General features: G+C 40.7%; 1 protein-coding gene and 1 long non-coding RNA gene across 2 annotated transcripts in view; both read right to left on the bottom strand.

Moving 5' to 3' along the window:
* Nucleotides 1–2,067: 2,067 nt before the first annotated feature.
* On the bottom strand, nucleotides 2,068–3,950 carry LOC109501160. The gene is made up of 3 exons (XR_002159117.3): nucleotides 3,666–3,950; nucleotides 3,088–3,409; nucleotides 2,068–2,402 (listed from the first exon to the last, which is right to left on the bottom strand). It is a non-coding gene; the product is annotated as an uncharacterized LOC109501160 (long non-coding RNA).
* A 12,175-nt stretch (nucleotides 3,951–16,125) lies between these two features.
* Nucleotides 16,126–21,809, bottom strand: part of ONECUT1 (one cut homeobox 1) — a 43,785-nt gene continuing 38,101 nt past the window's right edge. Inside the window, exon 2 of the mRNA XM_003987131.5 lies at nucleotides 16,126–20,745. Coding sequence (XP_003987180.1) covers nucleotides 20,453–20,745 — 293 coding nt within the window. The 3' untranslated portion in view covers nucleotides 16,126–20,452. The remainder of the gene's footprint in view (nucleotides 20,746–21,809) is intronic.

Genomic DNA, 21,809 nt, shown 5'->3' with positions numbered 1-21,809 from the left:
AGAATGCTGGCTCTTTAAAAACATTTAACCCAGGGGTGCTTAAGTGGCTCAGTCAGTTGAGTGACCGACTCTTGATTTCAGCTCAGGTCATGAACCCAAGGTCCTGAATTGAACCCTTTGTCAAACTGCATGCTGAGTGTGGAGCCTGCTTAAGATTCTCTCTCTCTCTCTCTCTCTCTCCCTCTCTCTCTCTCTCTCTCTCTCTCCCTCTGCCTTTCTCCCTAGCTTGTGCTCTCGATCTCTCTAAAATTAAAAAAAAAAAAAAAAAAAGTTAACCCGAATCTCTGTTTTAGATCTAACTTCCGGGTTATAGGAGACTTCATGGATAGAGCAACAAGCTAAGCCACATCTGGAAGAAGTCATCAAACACACCCAGGAGGCAGGCATTTTCCAGATCAACTGATCACAAGTCTCCAAGTCAGAAGCATTAAAAAAGGGAATGTTGTAGATTAAGAGACAATAGGGAAATAAACAAGTGCAATGTGTGGTCCCGCTATTGGAGCCTACTAATTGTTTGTTTATTTATTTATTTATTTATTTATTTAAAGTTTATTTATTTTGAGAGAAAGAGAGAGCATGTGCAGAAAGAGCAGAGACGGGAGGGGGTGTAGAAGCCCAAGAAGATTCTGCACTGGAAGTGCAGAGCCCAATATGGGGCTCGAACTCACCAACCAGGAAATCATCACCTGGGCTGAAGTCCCACGCTTATTCAGCTGAGCCACCCAGGCGCCCTCTTCTTTCTTTATTTTTTAGAAAAATTTTCTTTTAAGTAATTTTACACCGCTCAAACTTACAACCTCCAGATCAATGCTCCAGAGCATGCTCTTCTGACTGAGCCAGCCAGGCACCCCTGGAACCTACTTAAGATGAACAACTATAAAGGACATTTTTAAGGACAATTTGAGAAATTTGAATTCTAACTGGGAATTATACATTAAGGCATATATTTATATAATTTAATTTGGTTCAATGTGAAAATGTTATTTTGACTATAAAAAACGTTCTTTTTTATTTACTTACTTTGTTAATGGGCTGAACTTTATTTGCTACCCACCGTCGCAGAGCGCCCTCCAGGGCTGGCTCAGAGCTTCCCCTATTACAGCAGCAGGTCCCCATCCACCTCCAAGAGGCACGCACTCGAGGGCGTATCTGGTAGCGGAAGTGGTGGCACCCAGGATCGCTGACCACCACCTTGAGCCCTTATTCCGCGTTGGTGAGGAGCATGCAGAAAGGCTGTCTCGTACAGGAAGTGAATGCCTGCGCCACTCGCCTCTCGGCCCCAGGTGCCCTGCACCAGGGTGTTGAAGACCACTGCAGACTCATCCAGCCCAGGGGTTGAAATGCAGGGCAGAGGCACCACCCTGCGCCTGGCTAAACAGCAGGCTCACATAAAACCTGCCAGCCTTGACAGGAATGACGCTACGAATCCTCATCACATTGCCGGCCCGGATGCCCTAGGGCAGCGGGGTCTTGTGGGACACATTTTTGCAGGATCAGCGGTGTGGGGTCCAAAGGAACCAGGGACACAGAGGAGTGAAGCAGATGGGTCAGCCCCAGGGAGAAACGACCAGGACCCAGATCAGCAGAATCAGTAAGAAGAAAGGCACAGAGCCAGAGGAGAGACAGCCAAAGCTAGGCAAAGAACTGGAGAGAGAAATGCAAAGCATCAACGGAAAAAGAGAGAGAGAGCATCCAAGAGGCAGATGAGAGCATTGGGATGGGTTGGGTCAACCCAGGAGCCACAGCCCAGACACTTCTTAGCACACCCTAGCACCCACTTTCTCCTTTCAAACAGGAGACCTCAGCTGGGCCAGGCCCTACCCCCTAGTCTGGTGCAGCGTTGGGTCCAAGCCCCCCAGGCCTCTAGGCCCCTGAGACCCTCACAGAGCTCCCCTGCCATGGCTGGGACAGTGGGGCAGACAATGAAATGAAAAATGTTCTTATTTTAAAAAGATGTATACTGAAGTTAAAAAACAAACTGTGTCGTCACCATCCCCTCAACCCATCCCCCTCCTTCCACCACCAGACTTTGATTGAGTTCTTAAAATGAAGGCTACCAGATCAGAGTAGGGTACAGGACTGTGCTTCATTTTTCTTTTCCTTCTGGTTAAAGCCAAGTGTTATCACTGACACGTGGGGTGAGGCATGGGGAGGATATTACAACAAACCAAAATGTTCACAGCCATGCATGTCTTTCTTGAGTTGCTTCTTTCTTGTATTGAGTTTTGCACCGTCAGCAGAGCAGAGCTTGTGTTATGTAAAGCCAGGGATTCCTGCATCGCAGTATCTAAGTCCTCTTACCCACATCCTGTCACATTCAGCTGCAGATGTGGGAAGAGGCTCCAAAGCAATACAAAAGGTCTGTCTCGGGATATTGTGGGTCAAAATGAACTGCAAGGATTCTGGGTTGGAAGGGAAGACAGAAACAAGTTAGGTGGGCCCCTGGGCTGGCTGGTGCCTGCAGTGACCCCCAACCTGGGCCTGTACCAGAAACTCAGGAACAGCTCCTGTTGGGATCCTTTAACCCCATCTCTGTCAGTCTTAGTATTTCTCAAGCCTAGGCCCCAGGGAGCCCCGCTGAGTCTGGCTGATTCTGAAGGCCATGTCTTTCTATCCATCCAATCTGCTGCTTTGCTGAACGGGCTGGGAGGGCTGGAGGGGGAAAGGATGTCTGAGGATGCCAGGCAGTGAGTGTTAACTGGGTATTTTCATATTGCTGGGGGACTCTGAGCAGACACCACAATGCCCGTCTGTCCATTAGCAGTAGGCTATGGATTAGAAGTGGTAGAAAGGATATCTTTAAATAGATTTCTTTTTTTGTTTGTTTGGTTTCAAGCCTAGTGATTGAGGTCACTCTGGGAGAAGCTTCAGAAGAAGCAGGAAGCTCTGGTCAGAAGCTTTGGGTTTTACATTTCACAACCATTATCCTCCCTCCTACTTCAATGGGAGAAAGAAAAGGTTAGGTGGGTGGGGTAGTGGAATGAGGAACAAAATCCTCAGTCTAGGAAAATCAGACTAGAAAACATTACAACACATATTTTATATGTCTGAACCATTGAGGGAAGGGTTTGGCTTAGCACAACTCACCTTCATCAGGGAATCCTTGGTGCCCAGGTCCCTGTTACCTTTGAGCCCACTCATTTTGCAAATAAATGGCATGAGCTCAGAACCAGTTTCCGTTCCAGTGGAAGGACTGGGCTTATCCAAATTCTTGTCTTTAAGTCCTAGCTCTGGCACCTGCTAGCTGTGGTGTTTTAAACCAGTCTCTGGCCTGCCCTGGGGCTCAGCAACTAGTAAAGATGGCTGAGATAAGGGGGTCGGGTATCAGACTTTCATGGGAGCAGTTCTGGGCTTTGGGGGAGAAGACAGAGGAGAGGAGAGAGAGAACCAAGTGGAGTTTCTTCCAAGTCTACAGTTAAAAAAAAATGCTATTAGTTGTATTTAAAAATGATTAAACGTCTTATAATATTAATAATTTATCATTTCCTTGTAATTCATTCTTTGAAAGCTTAAAAAACATTTGCAAGCCATCCTTTGTTATAATTTCAACAGCGTGGCATTAGCACCCAGTGGACGCAGTGCCCAGGGCTCTTTGATGCCCCAGGCTGGGTGTGGGGGCAGGGTGGGGATAGGGTGGGGTAGATAATTTTGCCTCCAAGCCTTACCTCACTGTTTACAAGTTCTTTCCTTCCTGCCTCATCACTTAAGTGCCAATAAAAATGGCATCTCCCTATAGTGACTGTACATCATATAATGACATTGTCACCTTCAACTCCTGGGTTGAGGATGTCTCATTGTTTTACCTCCCCTCTTTGCAATCTCAGGTTTTGTCTGGAGTTTTGCTGAAAATAACCTTGGTTGAGTGCTGCCATCTGCTGGCCAAAATGTATATAAGTAAGGCGATGTGGCAGGGAAAATGTTAAAACCTGATGTTTCCAAGACCATGCTCTGTGATGTCACTGGGTTGCGGCTTTTCATATTATTCTGTCAGCAACCTATAAAGCAGAGACGGAATCCATAACTGACTTTCAGAGAAAAATAACTCTAGAAATAGGGGCTTAAATAAAAGTTTTTAAACCTTTTATGTTGAAGTAATTTGAGATTTACAGGAAAGTTGTAAAATAGTACAGAGAGTTCCATTAACCCTTTACCCAGTTTCCTTTAATTTTAAGTCTACATGACCATAGTTCCATTATTGAAACCAGAGAATTAACATTGACACAATACTTTTAACTATACTAGAGACCTAATCTGACTTTCGAATGTTCTTTTTCTTGATCCAATTCAGGAGCTCATGTCGTCATTTCTTCTTAGTCTCCTCCAATGGTGACAGGTCCTCAGTCTTTCTTGACCTTAACGCTTTTGAAGAGTACTGGTCAGCTATGTTGTATAATGTCCCTCGGTTTGTTTGATACTTTCACATGATTAGATTGAAGAAATACATTTTTGTCAGTGCATCAAATAAGGGGAAACATGATGTTGATATGACTTAACAAATAGTGATGTTAACTTTTTTTTTTAAGATGTTATTTTTTAAAAGAAATCTCTGCACTTAACATGGGACTTGAACTCACAACCCCAAGATCCAGGGTCACGTGCTCTACTGACTGAGCCAGCCAGGTGCCCCCAGTGATGCTAGCTTTGACCTCTTACTTAAGGAGGGGCCTGTCAGGTTTCTCTGCGGTAAAGTTATTATTTTCCTCTTTTAAATTGATGGGTATCTTATGGGAGACACCTTGAGATTTTGCACACGTCCTGTTTATCATACTTCCACCTAGTGATATTAGCGTTCATCAATGGGTGTCACTTGCAGCAAATATTACTGTGTTGTTTGCCTAGTGGTGATTATTTCCATTTCTCCTATATTTTGAAATTGGAATTCTGCTGTAAGGAAGGGCTGTCTCTCCCCTTCCTTTCTCCCTTTGTCCCTTCCTTCTTTCTTTCTTTCTTTCTTTCTTTCTTTCTTTCTTTCTTTCCTTTATATCAGTGTGTACTCATGGATATTTATTTTATTCTATGGGTTAGAATCCAATGCTATCGTTTTTTATTTTGTTGTTCATACTGTCCAAGCTTAGGCCTTTGGGAGCTCTTTTAAGTCTGTTCCTGTGCCCTTCAGCAGGTACCATCATTTAAAAAATAACAATGGCATTGAGATATAATTCACATACCATAAAATTCATGCTTCTAAAGTGTACAATCCAGCGTTTTTTAGTATATTCATGAGATTGTGCAACCATCACCACTATCTAATTCAAGAACATTTTCGTCACTCCCAAAAGGAATCTGTTAGCACTTACTCCCCATTTCCTTTCCCTCAGTCCCTGGAAACCACTAATATCTACTTTTTTTTTTTTTTTTAAGGACTTGCCTATTCTGAACATTTCATACAAATGGAATTGAAGGGTAGCAGACACCCCAAATTGTGCCACTTTGGCATGTGGATTATTTTGAGCTGCAGTCAATCAAAATGTTGCAGACTCAAGAAAAACTTTTACCTCTCCCTTAACTACCTAAAAGAATTTAGACAGGGGGCCTGCCCAGAAAGAGGGCCATTACCTCAGATAGCTCTTTTTATCTGAAAGACGTATCTGTATGTCAGGGTAAATATATGGTTACTGAATACCTGCTCTGTGAATTACCCACCTCCCCTTCGAAGCCCCAGGTCTGTATCCTATCCCTTTGCTCAGGCAGGCATACAAGCCACAACTGGTTTGCCCTTGAGTCTCATACCTTTGGGGCCCCCCTACATATGAAATTAAATATGTTTTTCTCCTGTCAATCCATTTTATATCAATTTAAATATTAGAGTAGCCCAAGAACTTTGAAGAGAAGAAGGGATACATTTTCTGACCCTGCAGCATCATACACATGTGGCCTTTTGTACCTGTGTTCTTTCACTTTGCATAATGTTTTTGAAGCTCCTCTGTAGTGTAGCGTGTATCAGTTCCTCATTGCTTTTTATAGTTGAATAATAGTGCATTGTACAGACATGCCACATTTCGTGTATCCAGTGAACGCTTAGCTTGTTTCCATTTTTTTGGCTATTATGACTAATGTTGCTATGAACATTAGTGTACATGTTTTTGTGTGAACATATTTTCAGTCCTTTTGGCTATACACCTGTGAGTGGAATTGTCGGATCAAATGGTAACTCTATGACCAACTTTTTGAGGAACTGCCAAATTGTTTTCTAAAGTGGCTGCACCTGTTTACATTCCCACTAGCAATGTGGGTTTCAATTTCTCTATATCCTCACCAATGCCTGTTTTTGTCTTTATTATAGCCCTCCTAGTGGGTATAGAGTAATATTTCCTTGTGGTTTTGATTTGCACTTCCCTAATGACTAATGACGTTGAGCATCTTTTTTGTTTTTATCTTCCATTTGTATATCTTATTATAATTTATTTAGATTGCTTCAAAATTTTTTCAACAACGTACTGCAGTTTTCAATGTACAAGTCTGGCACTTCTTTTGTTAAATTTGTTCCTAAGTATTGTATTGTATTGTATTTTGTTCTATTTTATTTTATTTTATTTTATTTTATTTTGAGAGAGAGAGAGAGAGAGAGAGAGAGAGTGAGCAGGGGAGAGGGAGAGGGAGAGAGAGAATCCTAGCTTGCTCCACGACCAGCATGGAGACCCATGTGGGGTTTGATCTCATGACCATGAGATCGTGACCTGAGCTGAAATCAAGAGTCAGACACTTAATTGACTGAGCCACCGAGGCGCCCCAGTATTTTATTATTTTTGATGCTCATAAAAATGGAATTTGTTCTTAATTTCATAATCAGATTATTCATTCAATATATTAGTACAGAAATATAATTTATTTTTGTATAATGACCTTGTATCTTGCAACCTTGCTGAATTCATTCATCAGTTCTAATAATTTTTTTATAGATCCCTTAAGATTTTCCATACACATGGTTGTGTCATCTGTGAATATAGTTTTGCTTCTTCTTTTTTATTCTGGATGGATTTTACTACTGTTTCTTGCCTAATTTCTCAAGCTAGAACCTTCAGTACATTTTTTAATAGAAGTGGTGATACTGTACATCCTCATCTTGTCCCTGATCTACGGAGGAAAGCAGTCAGTCTTTAGTTATTAAGTATGATGTTGGCTGTGAGTTTTTCATAGATGTGTTTTGTGTGGTTGAGGAAGTTCCCTTCTATTTCTGGTTTGTTGAGAGTTCTTATCATGAAAAGATGTTGAATTTTGACATTTTTTTCTGCATCTATTAAGATGATCATGTGGATTTTGTTCCTTATTGTATTAAGATGGTATGTTAAATTAATGCATATTCACATGTTGAACCAACCTTGCATTCTTAGGATAGATTCCCCTCAATCATGGTATGTCATCCTTTTTGTGTGTTGCTGAATTTGGTTTGCTAGTATTGCATGGGGACTAAAATCATCCCTAGTTGAGAATTACTATGCTAGAGGAAAGACTAAATTATCTTTCTTTCCCCTTTATAGTGAACATTTATATAAGGAGGCAATCTAACATAACAGTGTGTAGCCAATGCCTTGGCCTGATGGAAGGAGAATTTTTATAGGATCCCCAGCCACCTCCTTCCGGTGGGCATAGCTGTATATGGCAACCCTAGGTGCTATGGAACTGAGAACAGATGGGGCAATCCTTGAGTAAGGCATGGGCAGAGGAGGCAAGCGAATGTTTGCATAGAAAGTACCTGGCATATAAGTTAGAATTGCAGTTAAGTAAACAAAAAATTCCTTTTGTAGCAGGATTCTAACACAGACTCGTGACACTGAGGCTTTTCTTTCCAGGAAGCAACTTTATTCCTGCTGGTACTGCTCAGTTGGGTTGTACCCAAAGAACTGAGCCCTGAATGCCACGTGGCATAGTTTCTTATATATTTTCTACTTCTTTGTCTCCCATATATGGTAACACACAAACATGTAGCCTGATTAAGGGAGTCTCATGTTACAACATCATCATCATCGTTGTGAGGGATGTTGTCACCTATAGCCAGGTTGCCTTGAGGTTTTTTTTTTTTTTCTTTCCTTAGGGAGGGGACCCTACCACACTTTCTTATGATTAGATAGCTCCCAGGTTGGTCTTAGCTCTTCCCAGAGGATGATAATGTGCAGATAAGCAAGTGCTTTGGGTGCCTTGAATGTTCTGGGCATGTGGCCTGAGATCCTCTGAGCCAGCTGATTGACTTGGCTTAGATGAGTTACTATTAGGTGGACCAAACACACATTTAAGGTACCAACCATGCAGGGGCACTCAAAATGTGACAACAAATTTTGGAAAGACTATGATGTTTGATCTATTAAGAAAAGCATTAAAGTAATTACCATGGGAAAAATAGAAAATGTGTTTAATTTCTTTTTGTGTACTGTAGGTTTAGTATTATTTTGAGTTTGAATTCTACATTAGGGATATGGTAGGGAGGAGGTGGGTGAAAGGAGGTACATCATAATCTTTTCAGTGCTTAGTGCCTCTGAAGATCCAGCCCTGCCTGTGGGGTTATCAGAATGTGCTCTAATGGGAAGAGCCTCCAAGTCTTAATCCCTGATTTTACAAAAGAGGAAGCTGAGGCTCAGAGAAGTTAAGTCCTTGCTTTGTAAAGTGTGGTCTGTGGACCAGCATCACAGCATCACCTGGAAGCCTTTTGGAAATGCCAAATCTCAGGTATCATCTTAGACTTATTGAATCTGACTATGCATTTTAACAAGAACTCCAGGTGATCTGTGTACAGAGTCTGAGAAACACTGGGTTGAGAAATTTATTGAGGATCAAAGAGACAGCAAAGCCAAAGTGGGACCCAACTGCTACCTACCATGTATTTATGTTTTTGATGTCATAATTTACTTCTTTTTATATTGTGTATCCATTAGTAAATTATTATAGTTATACTTACTTTTTTTAATGTTCACTTATTTTTGAGAGAGAGAGAGAGTGAAAGCTGGGGGGGGGGGGGTGCGCAGAGAGAGCAGAAGACACAGAATCCAAAGCAAGCTCCAGGCTCTGAGCTGTCAGCAGAGCCCAATGTGGGGCTGGAACTCATGAACAACGAGATCATGACCTGAGCCAAAGTTGGACGCTCAACTGACTGAGCCACCCAGGCACCCCTCTATGTTTTCTTATAGCTCATTGATCTTCCTAAAAACAGCTGTTTAAAATTCTTTCTTGGGTAAATTGCAGATCTCCATGTCTTTGAGGTAGGTTACTGGAGGAGTATTGTGATACTTTGGTGATGTCATGTGGCCTCAAATTTTCATCTTCCTTTAAGTCTTGTATTGCTATCTTCATGTTTGAAGTTGTAGTGCCCCTCTCCAGTCTTTACTGAATAAGTGTGACAGAGAAATATCTTCCTTGAGTCCTGCTGGGGATTCTGAGGTTTTCTCAGACCTTCTATGGATATCCCTGCTCCATGCTTCTTGCTGCCTCCTGTGGCAGAATTCTTAAGCTGTGTGCCTTCTTTTGATCCTTCACACCAGGCTGAGTGCTGATAGCCTCCCTTTTGCTTTCCCAAAGGTGGTGCTAAAGCTCAAGTTTTATGGTCTTTCCCTCAACGAAAGATTTGGACTGGTGCAGGCTTTCTGTGAGGGCTCCCTAGCCATCTGCAAAGCTTTCTCTCACTACTATTGGGAGCACACATAGGTAACTGGCTATAGAATGTGTGTGTGTGTGTGTGTGTGTGTGTGTGTGTGGAGGGGTGAGACTTGAGTAGTGCTGGGATGACTGTGGCCACTTGGGGAGATTTGTGGGTGAGGGATCCTCAGTAGATCATGGGTAAGCTTCTTTTTTTTTTTTAATTTTTTTTTTCAACGTTTATTTATTTTTGGGACAGAGAGAGACAGAGCATGAACGGGGGAGGGGCAGAGAGAGAGGGAGACACAGAATCAGAAACAGGCTCCAGGCTCTGAGCCATCAGCCCAGAGTCTGACGCGGGGCTCGAACTCCCGACCGCGAGATCGTGACCTGGCTGAAGTCGGACGCTTAACCGACTGCGCCACCCAGGCGCCCCATGGGTAAGCTTCTTGATGGAGTCCATGACATGGTTATTAGGATTTGTGTCTCTTTAGTGCCCTGAGAGCTCTATCTGCCTCTGTGCCAGCCACCTTCTGTCTCCCATGTGTGAGCTCACAATTCAGTATTCTAGGTGCAGTGGGAGAAAAATGGGCATCTTTGGCCCTGTGCTGCACAGCTATAGAAGTTGCGTGCTCACTCATGTGCTTTCACTTTCCACTGTGGGAGAAATCATGGGCTAAGAAGGCCTCTCGGGGGAGGAGTGATGTGGGTAAAGTCAAACCACTCCTCTTATCCTCTCCAATGCATCCGAACTCATTTTGTTGTTGTTGTTATTGTTGTTGTTGTTGCTCCAGTGGTGTTCTGGAACCTCTGCTGGACTCCTAGACTTCCACAAAAGTTTTGTTGTTCATGGATAATTGTCTAAGATAGTGTTCTCCAGGGGTTCCTGGACCATGGGTAAGAGAGGCTAGAGCCAGTTCCTGGTACATCGCAGGGTCCACAAGCTGGGACTTACTACCCTATATGGGTGGGCAAGAATCCTCCTGGGTCCCTTGGTAGATGATGCTGGATCCCATAGCTCCCACGAAGGTACTTGTGACCTTGGATGGATACCAAATTATTGTTGATGGGGGGATATGAGTGAGGAACATCTTATTTGGCAAATTTACTGATGTTCATTCCCTGGGTGTTTTTTTAGACAGCTGGTTAAGAAAAGATGTCATATCCTATTACTGAAATTCTTGTTTTTATGGAAAGATGGCTTTGAGACCTAACCCTTTTCCCCCAAAACAAAAAATCTGAAACAAGAAGCCAAAGGCAAAAATGTTCCTGCTTAATGTTTTCTAAGGAACTGGCTGATGTAATAAACACTATGTGGTCCTGACCATGGTAACTTGACTAAATTCAAATGGAATGAAGCAAATGCCCTGGTTGTGGAGACTTTTAGTAGTAACACGTTAGAGGGTTGGTGGTGGGAGTAAAGTTTTAAACACCTGAAAAGGGAATAAGGTGAATTGTCTCCCATCACCTCCTTTAAGCCCGTGAACAAACCTACTGAGTGCATCAGGTTTTCATGAATGTAGTCATTGGAGGTGAGGACCCTTCCTAGTAGGGTGGAAATAGAAAAACTTTTTTTTTTAATGTTTTATTTATTTTCGAGAGAGAGACAGAGAGACAGAGAGACAGAGTGCAAGCGGAGGAGGGGCAGAGAGAGAGGGAGACAGAATCTGAAGCAGGCTTCAGGCTCTGAGCTGTCAGCACAGATGCAGGCCTCGAAGCCACAAACCGTGAGATCATGACCTGAGCCGAAGTCGGTCGCTTAACCACCGGAACTACCCAGGCATCCCAGAAAAATCTTCTTTGGAAGGATTTGAAACCAATTACATTTTATAGGTATTTATTTGCCATCTGCAGTCAGTATGTATGCTAGTTTTAGCACTTAATGAAATAGAGAACTACTGACCCCATCTAGGAGGCTTCCATTTTTGTTTGACTTCTCTTCCCCTGGGCTTCATTTATAATTTCTTCTGCAGGTACTCTTAGACCCTCTAGGTTCTCTCTGTGGAGCCTTCCAAATCTACCCAAACTAGCTCCACTCCGCTAAAGACTCTAATAGTTGAAGCCTTCAGGAGACAGTGTTTGGGATGCCTACAAGGAGACTCTCAAAGTCCACTTTCCCTTCAAAAACTTCTTCCAGACAGGCAATTGCTTTTTCCTTTCTGGTGTCCTGGAAGTTAGACATTAAACTGGACATCTCTTTAGGGTCAACCCATTGGACCACTTGGCAAATCCCTATTCACATTTTATTGTACATCTTTGTTGCATATCTCCTAACTTTGGAAAATATAAAGTAATTGCTGGAATATGCTGAGAAAGCAATCTTGCTTTTATATTGAAAAAATGGAAAGCCTAACTTAGATATTATTTCTTTAACTAGAAAAATATCTGCACTTTAAAATATTTACCAATAATAAAAACAGCTAAGATTTATTAAAGATTTGTCATATACCAGATACCATACTTTTACTTACTTGTAATATCTAATCCTCACAGCAACCCTGTAATATAGATACTTAGCCCACAGGGTGCCTGGGTAGCTCAGCTGGTTGAGTAGCTGACTCTTGTTTTGGCTCAGGTCATGATCTCATCGTTGGTGGGTTCAAGCCCCACGCTGGGCTCTGCCCTGGCAGCATGGAGCCTGCTTGGGATTCTCTCTCTTTCCCTCTTTCGCTGCCCCTCCACCGCTCTTGCTCTCTCTCTCTCTCTCTCTCAAAATAAATAAACATTTAAAAAATATATAGATACTTATCCCCATTTTACAGATGAAGAAACTGAGATTTAGGGAAGTTAAATCATTAAAGTTAAAGAATGTGCCCACAAATCTAGTAATGAGCATAGCAGGAATTCCAAACCCAGTTTCCTTTTGTACCTGAACCAGGCCTCTTGATCAATCACTAGACTACCACTGCTTTCTAATTGAAGATCCTAATTCTCCATCCTCCCCTAGCTCTTGAGCCACACACACACACACACACACACACACAGTATTTTACTGATGAGGACTTTTAAAGGTCATTCTCTCTAATAATAATTTTTATTTCTTCTGAAAGTCAGTCAGGTTAATACAAATGGCTAACATCTACAAATAGAATGTCCCACTTCCATTTAAAAACAGCCCCCTGAGGCTCCTGGCTGGCTCAGTCAGTAAAGCATGAGACTCTTGATCTTGGGGTTGTAAGTTCAGACCCCAGGTTGGGTGTAGAGATTACCTGAACATAAAATCTTTAAAAAAACAAAACCAACCAAAACAGAACAAAATAAACAAAACCAACCTTCTGCTCCACTGGAGAATACCATTTTCTTTTTTCCCTTGTAATGAACCCTTCTTTAAACCACGACACTGGCGTTAGTTCTCAAGCACGTCACCCTCTCAGTTTCACCCTTCCTCCAAAGAAAAACTATGAGCTCCTTGCTGAGAATTGCAGAGAATAAGAACAAAAGAAGGCAAGAATTGTCTAAATTTAAAGTGCTGGAAAATCCAACATTTTATTTTACTACATTTTGGTGACTACATAAATGCTGAAACATTTTAACACTGAAAAGCATGATGGCATCATCACTTGCTTTTTTTTCTTTTTTTCTTTTTTTGCTTAGCAAACACAGCAGATGATATTGCACGGCATAAAGTGAGAACAGTAGCGAAGCTTAAAAAAATGAAAGAAACCTTAATGCAGTACAGGAGATACTCATAAACAAACCAGAATAATGCCTAATGCATTACACTTTTTGTTGCTACACACAAAAATACAGAAGAAGCATTAGACAGAGAGAGAGAGAGAGAGAGACAAAATATTAGCGAACAACCATAACTGGGTACAATAATCATTTAGTCTGAAATGCAGATGCAACGTAGAAACTACCACTGCTTTCTAATTGAAGAAGAAAATGACAACAACATTTGTCTTTTATCAAAAAATCTTCTAAGCCCCTCATGGTTAGGTTTTTAAATTAATTATTTAATTATGTATTTACCTTTTTTTGGGTTTTTTTTTTTTTTCATTGCTAAGGAAGAACTCCCTCTGCTCTTGGAAGATTTTCTACTCTACTGATCTTTTTAAAATTTTATTTTTAATTTTTTTGTTTACCTGATGATTGTCTTAGGCACCCTCCTTACATAATAAACCATCAAGCTAACTTGAACAGGGAAACTGAGTCACACTCAAACAATAGTGAAGGTCAAAGTTGTACTGAAAATAGAAGGGAGGGGGGACAGGTCTGAGTGACACATGGGCTGCCTTCTGAAGGGACAAGGAACACAGGGAGATATGAAAACTACCGAAGCAAGTGGAAGACAATGTTTTAAAGTTTATTTTGTTAAAAAATACTTGTCACTTGGTTCAGACGGCAAATCTAAAATGAGCCCACAATGATTATGTAATAAATGCAGAACATACCACAAAAAGAAAATCAAGACTAACACAGAAACAGAAAATATGACCTTGTGAATACAACTCTGTTCAGCGTTTCATTGCTGATGGTAAAAGTCTACTCCCTCAACCATTTTCCTGGGCTTTCTGTAATTCACTGCTCAGCATTTGTATTAAAAACAAATAATTAGTCAATGCTTACCAATGATCCTGCAAGTCAGAGCAGATTTATTGCCCTATTAACATACATAACGAGTATAAAAATGTTTCTAAGAAAATGGAACATTTGACCCAAAGTCTAAGCCCTCCCTTTCCTTCCCCACCCCTAATACCCTTGCAAAAGAAAATAAGATAAAATTCTTGTATTGAGAGGAAAAGTATTTACATCTATGGATTTATTCCATATAGTTAAAGCAATTTATTTCCGCAAAATAAAACAAAACAGTGGGCACCGGCACTTCTGAGGATACTGCTAGTTGGCTGAGAATTGTGTGTGTGTTGACCTAAAGCAGGGCCAAGAATCTGAACAGCTTTGATTAAGGGGGCCTGGGGCAGGGACCATCTCTGGTGTGGACAAGGAAAGTAGTGGGAAGATGAGTGAGAAGAGACAAACTCAAATAGGGCTGGGATATATGCACTCAGGACTCTGACATTTGAGGAGAGCTCTTGCCATTTTGGGGGGTGATTGAGGGGGGGATGGGTAGAGGTGGGAGGTGGTGGGCGGGGGGGGGGCAAAGGGGGAGGGTAACTGTAGGTAGCAGATTACAAGAAATGGGTGTGGAGAGGAGCATGTAACTGTGAAAACATTTTCCTTGATAACTGGGGCTAAGCAATTATGTCTTGCTTTCCTGTGGGTTGGCCAGACAGGCAGGAGCTGGGCCGGCTGCCTCTCAGCCTTGACTTTCTCAGTCAGGGCACAAAGCCATTCCACTTTCCTCAGCTCGGCCAGAAGAATTGCCTCTCTGCCCTGCCCCCTGCCTTGAAGCAGTTCAGAAACTTGGTGAAACTTAAGAGGATTTCCAAATTCAAGTTCTTTGATTTTTTTTTTGATTTTTTTCTGTGTTTTTTTTACACTCTTTACTTCTCATACCCGTGTGAATGGTTTAAAAAAAAAAAGTAGCAAAGTATCTCACAAAATGCCAGTGCTTTGAAACATTAAACAACTCTAAAATTCTTTGGAATTTCAGGTCTAACCTGCAAAATAATCTTTTCTAAAAAAAAAAAAAAATTAATAAATTAAAGGAAGAACACGAATAATGCCTTTCTCCTTTCTAAGTGACAAAAAGGACTACCATGAAACACTCATTTTGGCATGTACAAGTGTTTTGAGGGGGGAACCTGGCAGTGTTCACAACACACATTGAAGTGTCTGCTAAGAAGCTGAAGATACACCCTGCAGTTAGAGAAGCTCTTGCCTTCAGCTTCATCTTAGCATCAAGAACGAAAAGATTGTAACGTAAAGCTTTGGCCGTTTCAATTCTACTATATACATTTTAAAAACTACACAGTCATAAATTAAAGCAGTGATTAAATAAGCTCATATAAAATGTAATTAAATTAAAAAAAATCACAGCACATTATAGAGAAAAATAGGAACCAGTTTCACAAAAAAGAGATTATATATATATATATATGTATATATTTTTTTTTACCCTGTGGAAACAAATTTACTACAAAACACAAAAACTTCATAAGTAACCATCAAAAGGAGAATCATTTCTTATTCCATTCTTGCATTTTTTTACACAATCCTTAACCCACCTGGGGAACATTTCTGGAAATTAAGTCTTCCTTGAGCAACAGAGCAGTTCTGCCAAGAAAATAAACCCCAAACCAAAGCGGGGGGGGGGGGGGAGGGTGGCGGGGGGACATCCCAAACATACAAACTACAAAATAAATAAGAATTATAAAGTTTTTTTTAAAGTAACCTTAACAATTATCAAACTAGTAAGTTCTGCCTTATCACATAGACTCTCTATACAACATAACCCTAAAACTTTATTACTATGAGGTATTTGGAGGAATTGGTAAAAGTGATGCACGGCCTGCCTGGTGAAGGGGCTCGGTGAAGTGGGGGGATCTTGAGAGGGAACGAGGAGGAGGAGCTTTGGTTTATCAGCAAGAAATTGGGGGGAAAAGTCATCCTTTGGTATCAAAGAAAGTTTCATTGCATGGTTGCACGGAAAAAGCACCACGGTGAATAATTATTCCTTTTTTTTTTTTTTTTCATTAGTGGCCTTTCTAAGAGGCTGAGGTATTCAAAGAGTATAAGGTGAGAGGTCAACAGCGGTTTAACACTTTGGTTCAAGCAAGGCACTCATCCTAGGAGTTTACAAAGTTTGCAACATGTTTGCCTAGAGATTTACAAGTAGAACTAGCAGTAGTAAGAGTAGTATTTCCTAATGTTGTTGTTATCATTTCGTATCATTATTATTAAGAATGAAGACAAGTTTACACACTGAGTGAAGAGTGAGGAGGGGAGGAGAGGTGGGGGAGGGAAAAGGGTGGAGTTCCCTCTGCAGACCAAGGCCGTGCATGAAAATATCTTTGGTATTCTTTGGTATCATCAATGTGATTAAAATCACCAATGGAAATCGAGTGAGGTAGCGTCTTTGGTTCACACTATAAATAGTAGATCTTTACACTTTTTTTTTTCTTTTTCTTTTTTTTTTCTTTTTTTTTTTTACACGTGGAAGTAGCTATTTCTTACCTTCTGCTTCTTTGTCCTTACTATTTAGGAAATAGTTACCAAATGTACTGTAAAGCTAACCACACCACAAGAATAATCCAGAAGGCCAATCGCATCTCAAAATGGCCTCTGGTGTTTGAATGCACCCTAAACAACTAGATAGGAAAGGGGGAAGTGCTTTCTCTTTGTTTGCTAAATGCATAGTTTTCATCCTTTATGTACAAAGAAGGGAGGACCTTTCTTACAGAAAATGCCTTTATAGCTCATGTGAAAATGTCCTAGGACTCTTTGGTATAGCAAAGTTTGCATTTAACCTGCAAAGATGGATCATTCACCTGGGGTAGCAATGGGAGTGGCATGAGTCCAAAAGTAGCATGGTGCTTTTACTTTTTTGTCCTGGAAAATTAATTATGCTTTTTTTTGGGGGGGGGTGCAGAGTGAGTGACATATTCAGTTAGAATTTCTGAATTTCCCCACATTTTCTTTGGGTTTTGGGGTCTATGACAGCTGCATCCAGGGACTGAATACTTAGTTCCTGACATTCAGAATTCATTTACCTGAACATTTACTGAAGTCTGGGCTTCTGGAGTATCCAGACTTCTCATCTTCCACTCTCTTTCTTTGCCCCCTTTCAGGGAAACTTCTAGGCATGAGAGGACCTGAATGGTTTATGGTGAAAAACAGTCTAACTTCCATTCTACCAAAAAAAAAACCCCACAGAACCCCAAAACATGTTAAGTGAAGTGCAGTTCTGGAAGAAACAAACATACAAATGAAAAAATGAGATACCTTTTTAGGTGAATTTTCCAAAAGGATTGAGAATAATGGATGAGCAAATGGCATGTGATCTGCTCCGTTGAGTGTGGTAGGTTAAGAAAGCTGAGCCATAAATTAATGCCACATGCCAAGTTAGAAGCAATAAAGAATCAGTTGTACATGACGTAACGAGTATATTGCTCATGAGAAGCTGAGTTTGTCGTTATGATTTCTAAAAAGCAAAGGTTGTGAGTATACTTGAAAAGTCAAGTAAAAAAATTGCTTTTCAGGCTCTGATTTGTGCATCTGTTTATGAGAAAATATATCTCTAGGCCCTGAAATTGCGTAATGGGTGCAAATTCAATGCTGGTATGAAAATTATCTTTGGTGTCAGCAAATAGGATCACTGTATTTTTTTTTTCAAAAAAGCATTATGATGGGAATATTAGAAATGTAGCAATATTCTCTGAGACTGTGTCTACACAGTACCAAAATAATTGGTTGAAAGGTCAAATGCAATTGGATCAATCTGAAGGGGTTATGTAGCACAAACGAACTAAAAACCATGGTGTTTGAATTCAACTTTTGTTTTTCCTGGGGAGCTGAATTTGGTAAGATTGTGTGTAGACACAGCTTGAATGTCCCTGCATTTAATATTCTCATGTTTTAAATAAATAAGGCTTTCCTCCCTCCTGAATTATAAATATATTATTATAGCTGTACCCCTGGCCCCCACCATTCCTGGAGAGAGTGAAAAAGTTAATCAGTTTTTTTCCTTTTGGTTTATGTCATTGACAAGATTATATGTTAAGCAAATCTCTAAGGGTGGCCACTGAAATGCTCTCTTTTAATAGCTGAACTGTAGTTGTGCCATATTTAGAAGAGAAATTTTTAAGCTGGAGTTTGGTATGAGACAAAAAAAAATACTAAGACAAAATGTGTCAAGGCAAATGCACTATTTCATTAAAGGAGAAGTATGTGTTGGTTTGCTTTTCTCATTCTACAGCAGACATGAAGGAAATCCAGATGGCTTGTTGGTTTAGTTTCATCTCTCCAGGTGCCTGTCTCTTTCTAGACCTAGACAAGACGCTGAGACTTGACCTTAAGGAGTTAGGTTTTGTGTCAAGATGGTTCAATATTTTTCCTTTAGCATTTTAATGAATATCAATTAACAACTTATTGTTGTGATAACATTTCACTTCATATCTCTAATTAGGTGTGCTAATTAACCAAGAGTACCCAATTCTTTACCTAATAGTACAAAAGACATCCATTTGTTTGAGTTACAATTCAATGGAGTTCAGAGAGAATTTTTCTGGGAAGCAAGTGATTTACTTGGGTACTGCTAGTACAACTGTATTAGTTTTTTTCTTCCCCCTTGATTTCTCCAGTTCTGGTTAAGTGATTTGGAAAAACAGAAATTGAAAATTTTGTATTTGGAAGCTCAGATCTAGTGTTTTATCTGTCCCTGTTAGAGAGTAGACTCTGTTAGAAAATTTCCAGCTTAATGCAGTAGCAAGAAAGAATGTAGTATACTTTGGAGGCTATGCTTAGTGAAGTAAACAGCTTTACGCCAATAGAACCCAAAGTCTTGTCTTCCACTAGAACTCTGGTTTTTTCTATGGCGTTCCACCACTTCTCAGTTGCCTCTGCTATTTTTATTGATGTTCAAGTCATAATATGTCTGAGATTGGCTAAGATCAATTTGGTTACAAATACTGGATAGTTCATTTTAATAATAATGTTGGTCTGCTCACTTTGTGTGTTCGTAAAATATTTTAAAAAGGTATTTGGTGTCAAATGCATAAAGCAACTTTCAGTCAAATTAACCCAAGTATGATATCCTTTATTCAGTGGTCTTTTACTAAAAAAGCATTACTTTGAACAAATGTTCTAATTTAATTGTTTGCTCTGTTAAACTTAGTTTTCTAATTTATAAATGGGGTCCTACTTTGGAAGAATCCCCAGGTTTTCTCAGCTATGAACAGATTATGGCATCATGTCTATATGTCTAAGTATCATTTATGGATCCCGAAAGGGAGTGTGCCATCTGGATGTACATGTATACTACACTGACCTCTCTGTTCTGATATTAAATGCTTCCCTGAAGCTACATTCTTTCTTGCCAGTTCTGAAAACTAATATTTCAAATGCTTCAAGAGTCATAAATAATAGTCATGATTCTATGTGGCATGTGTATTACAGCTAGATCAGTTTATACGTATAACTTTACATAGTATCTTGTGTAAAAATAGCTTTGGTTATTAAAATCATTGCAATAAAATACCTGCACTATAATATTAAGTGTGTTCTTTGGTACCTAGGTGATTTTTCTTTTAATGGATGGACTCTTGTTTCATTTCTTAAAAAATATCTGAACATTCCTTAACAAACAAAGAGAATGCACTGGTTTAGGTGTCATTCAAATTTTCTTTGCTGGGTTTGAATCTGCATTTAGGTTGCGGGCCTGGCAGGTTCAAACGCTAGGCTAGACGAGCGAAATCACACTCCTATCCAATGAACTCAGACAACCCCACACTATGTTGGGTGCACTCCTATAGCACAACCCTTCCTGAAGACCAGCCTGCCTAAGTCCCTAACCACTGGTGATGCGTGTGTGTGTGTGTGTGTGTGTGTGTGTGTGTGTGTGTATGTATGTGTATGCACTCACGTACCCACACACAGTACTGAGACACCATACACCTTCGTGGCATAGTGGAACAGATGAGAAAGTCTGATCTTAAAAGATGTCCACTCAATGGCTCAAAATCACTATGCTCCAAACCACAAAACAGCCAAGCACAGCGAGAATGATCATGGATTGAAGGTGTGAGATCCAGTGGTGCTTTTCTGCTCATATTTTCTCTTGCCAAGTCGTTGCCCCGCTGAAGTGTGTGTCTCCGAACAAAGTCAGAATGCAGGTGAGCTAAGTCTTTGGTTTCTTTGGACTATAAATAACACTTTTTTTTTTTCTTCAAATATTTCTAAGTATAAACCTGCTATCTTGAGGTCCTGGTCTTTTAAAAATTTTTTTATTTAAAGCTTTTCCACCGAGGTTTAGTTTGTGGGTGTTCCTTCATGCTTTGGTACAAGTGCTTGATGAAGAAGATGAGTTGCCTGAATTGGAGCTGCCCTCGTCCTGCCACTTGTCCAGACTCCTCCTCCTTGCGTTCATGAAGAAATTGCTGACCGTGCTCAGCTCCAACCCCAGCTGCTGGGAAATAGTGATTTGCAATTCTTTGGATGGACGCTTATTTTCCTTGAATATTGCATGTAGAGTTCGACGCTGGACATCTGTGAAGACCAACCTCGGCTTTTTGGGTGTGTTGCCTCTATCCTTCCCATGTTCTTGTTCTTTCCTTTTGCATGCTGCAAAAAAAACATAGCAGGTGTTAGAACAAACTTGCCTGGGAGATTCAAGAGTAGAAAGGCAGAGCCAATAGCATTTGTTTGCCATTCCTCATGGACCACTTTGTGACTGCTGACCTCTAATTTTAGCACCATGTTGGGCTGGGAAGAAAGTGTATTTAAGGATAGAGAATTAGGAGGTGGGGTTCTGCGAGTCCTGGGTGTGGGTCCTGGCTTTATAAGCATCAACTCTTTGTCCGTGGTAAGTGGTAAATCAATTAACACCACCAGCGCCTCAGATTCCTCATCTGCAGAATGTATTTTCTGTATTGTTCTGACAAAACAAACTCATTGCTTGAATTTTTGTATCATCATCTGCAAAAAACCTACCTTGCTGGGTTGTGGTAAGGATATATGAAATAGTACATGCATAAGTTTGTGTTAACTGAAATGCTTTACAAAGTCTTATTACCTAGATGTGGTTGTAGCCCTCAAGGGGTTTATGGTCTGCTTCTGGTAGAATACTAAGAGCCTAAGAGAGTCTGAAAACAATAGAAAAAGGAATTGCATTTGCTATCCTTCTGATCTTTTTTGTTTCTGAGGCAACTCCGTATGTAAGAAAACTGTATATAGCACGCTACCGTGCCCATCAAACAGTTTTCTACTGATTATTTAGTGGAACCAGGACTTTGGGAGGTGTGAAGCCTGCTTCCTTGCATTTGGGGCTAAACCTGTCATATTAGGCACATTCCCTTTTGGGGTTTCTCTGTGCCTTTTTGCTGTTGGAGTCTCCTTCTTCCCCTACCTCATCTCCCACTCAGAAGAGCTATTTCGTCTCATGCCTTTTGGTCCTGCATCAGGTATCATGCTTCTTGGCTGCTAGAACTGTTCTGGTGTATCATCCCAATGTGGCCTTTGGGCCCCCATGGTTTGGTGTTGGATCAGGGGTTCTCCTAACCTCAGGTGCCATACTTCCTCTTTGAGGGCTAATATGGCTCACTAGCTTCCACCTGCCAAAGAGGCACTAAGGACTACATTGCTAATAACACGCTCCACCCACTCCTAATTTCCATCATCAATCAATG

Source organism: Felis catus, chromosome B3 (genome assembly GCF_018350175.1).
Source record: "Felis catus isolate Fca126 chromosome B3, F.catus_Fca126_mat1.0, whole genome shotgun sequence".
In the NCBI taxonomy this organism is placed as follows: domain Eukaryota; kingdom Metazoa; phylum Chordata; class Mammalia; order Carnivora; family Felidae; genus Felis; species Felis catus.
Note: the sequence above shows the minus strand (reverse complement) of the source record. Positions and strands in the feature narration are given on the sequence as shown.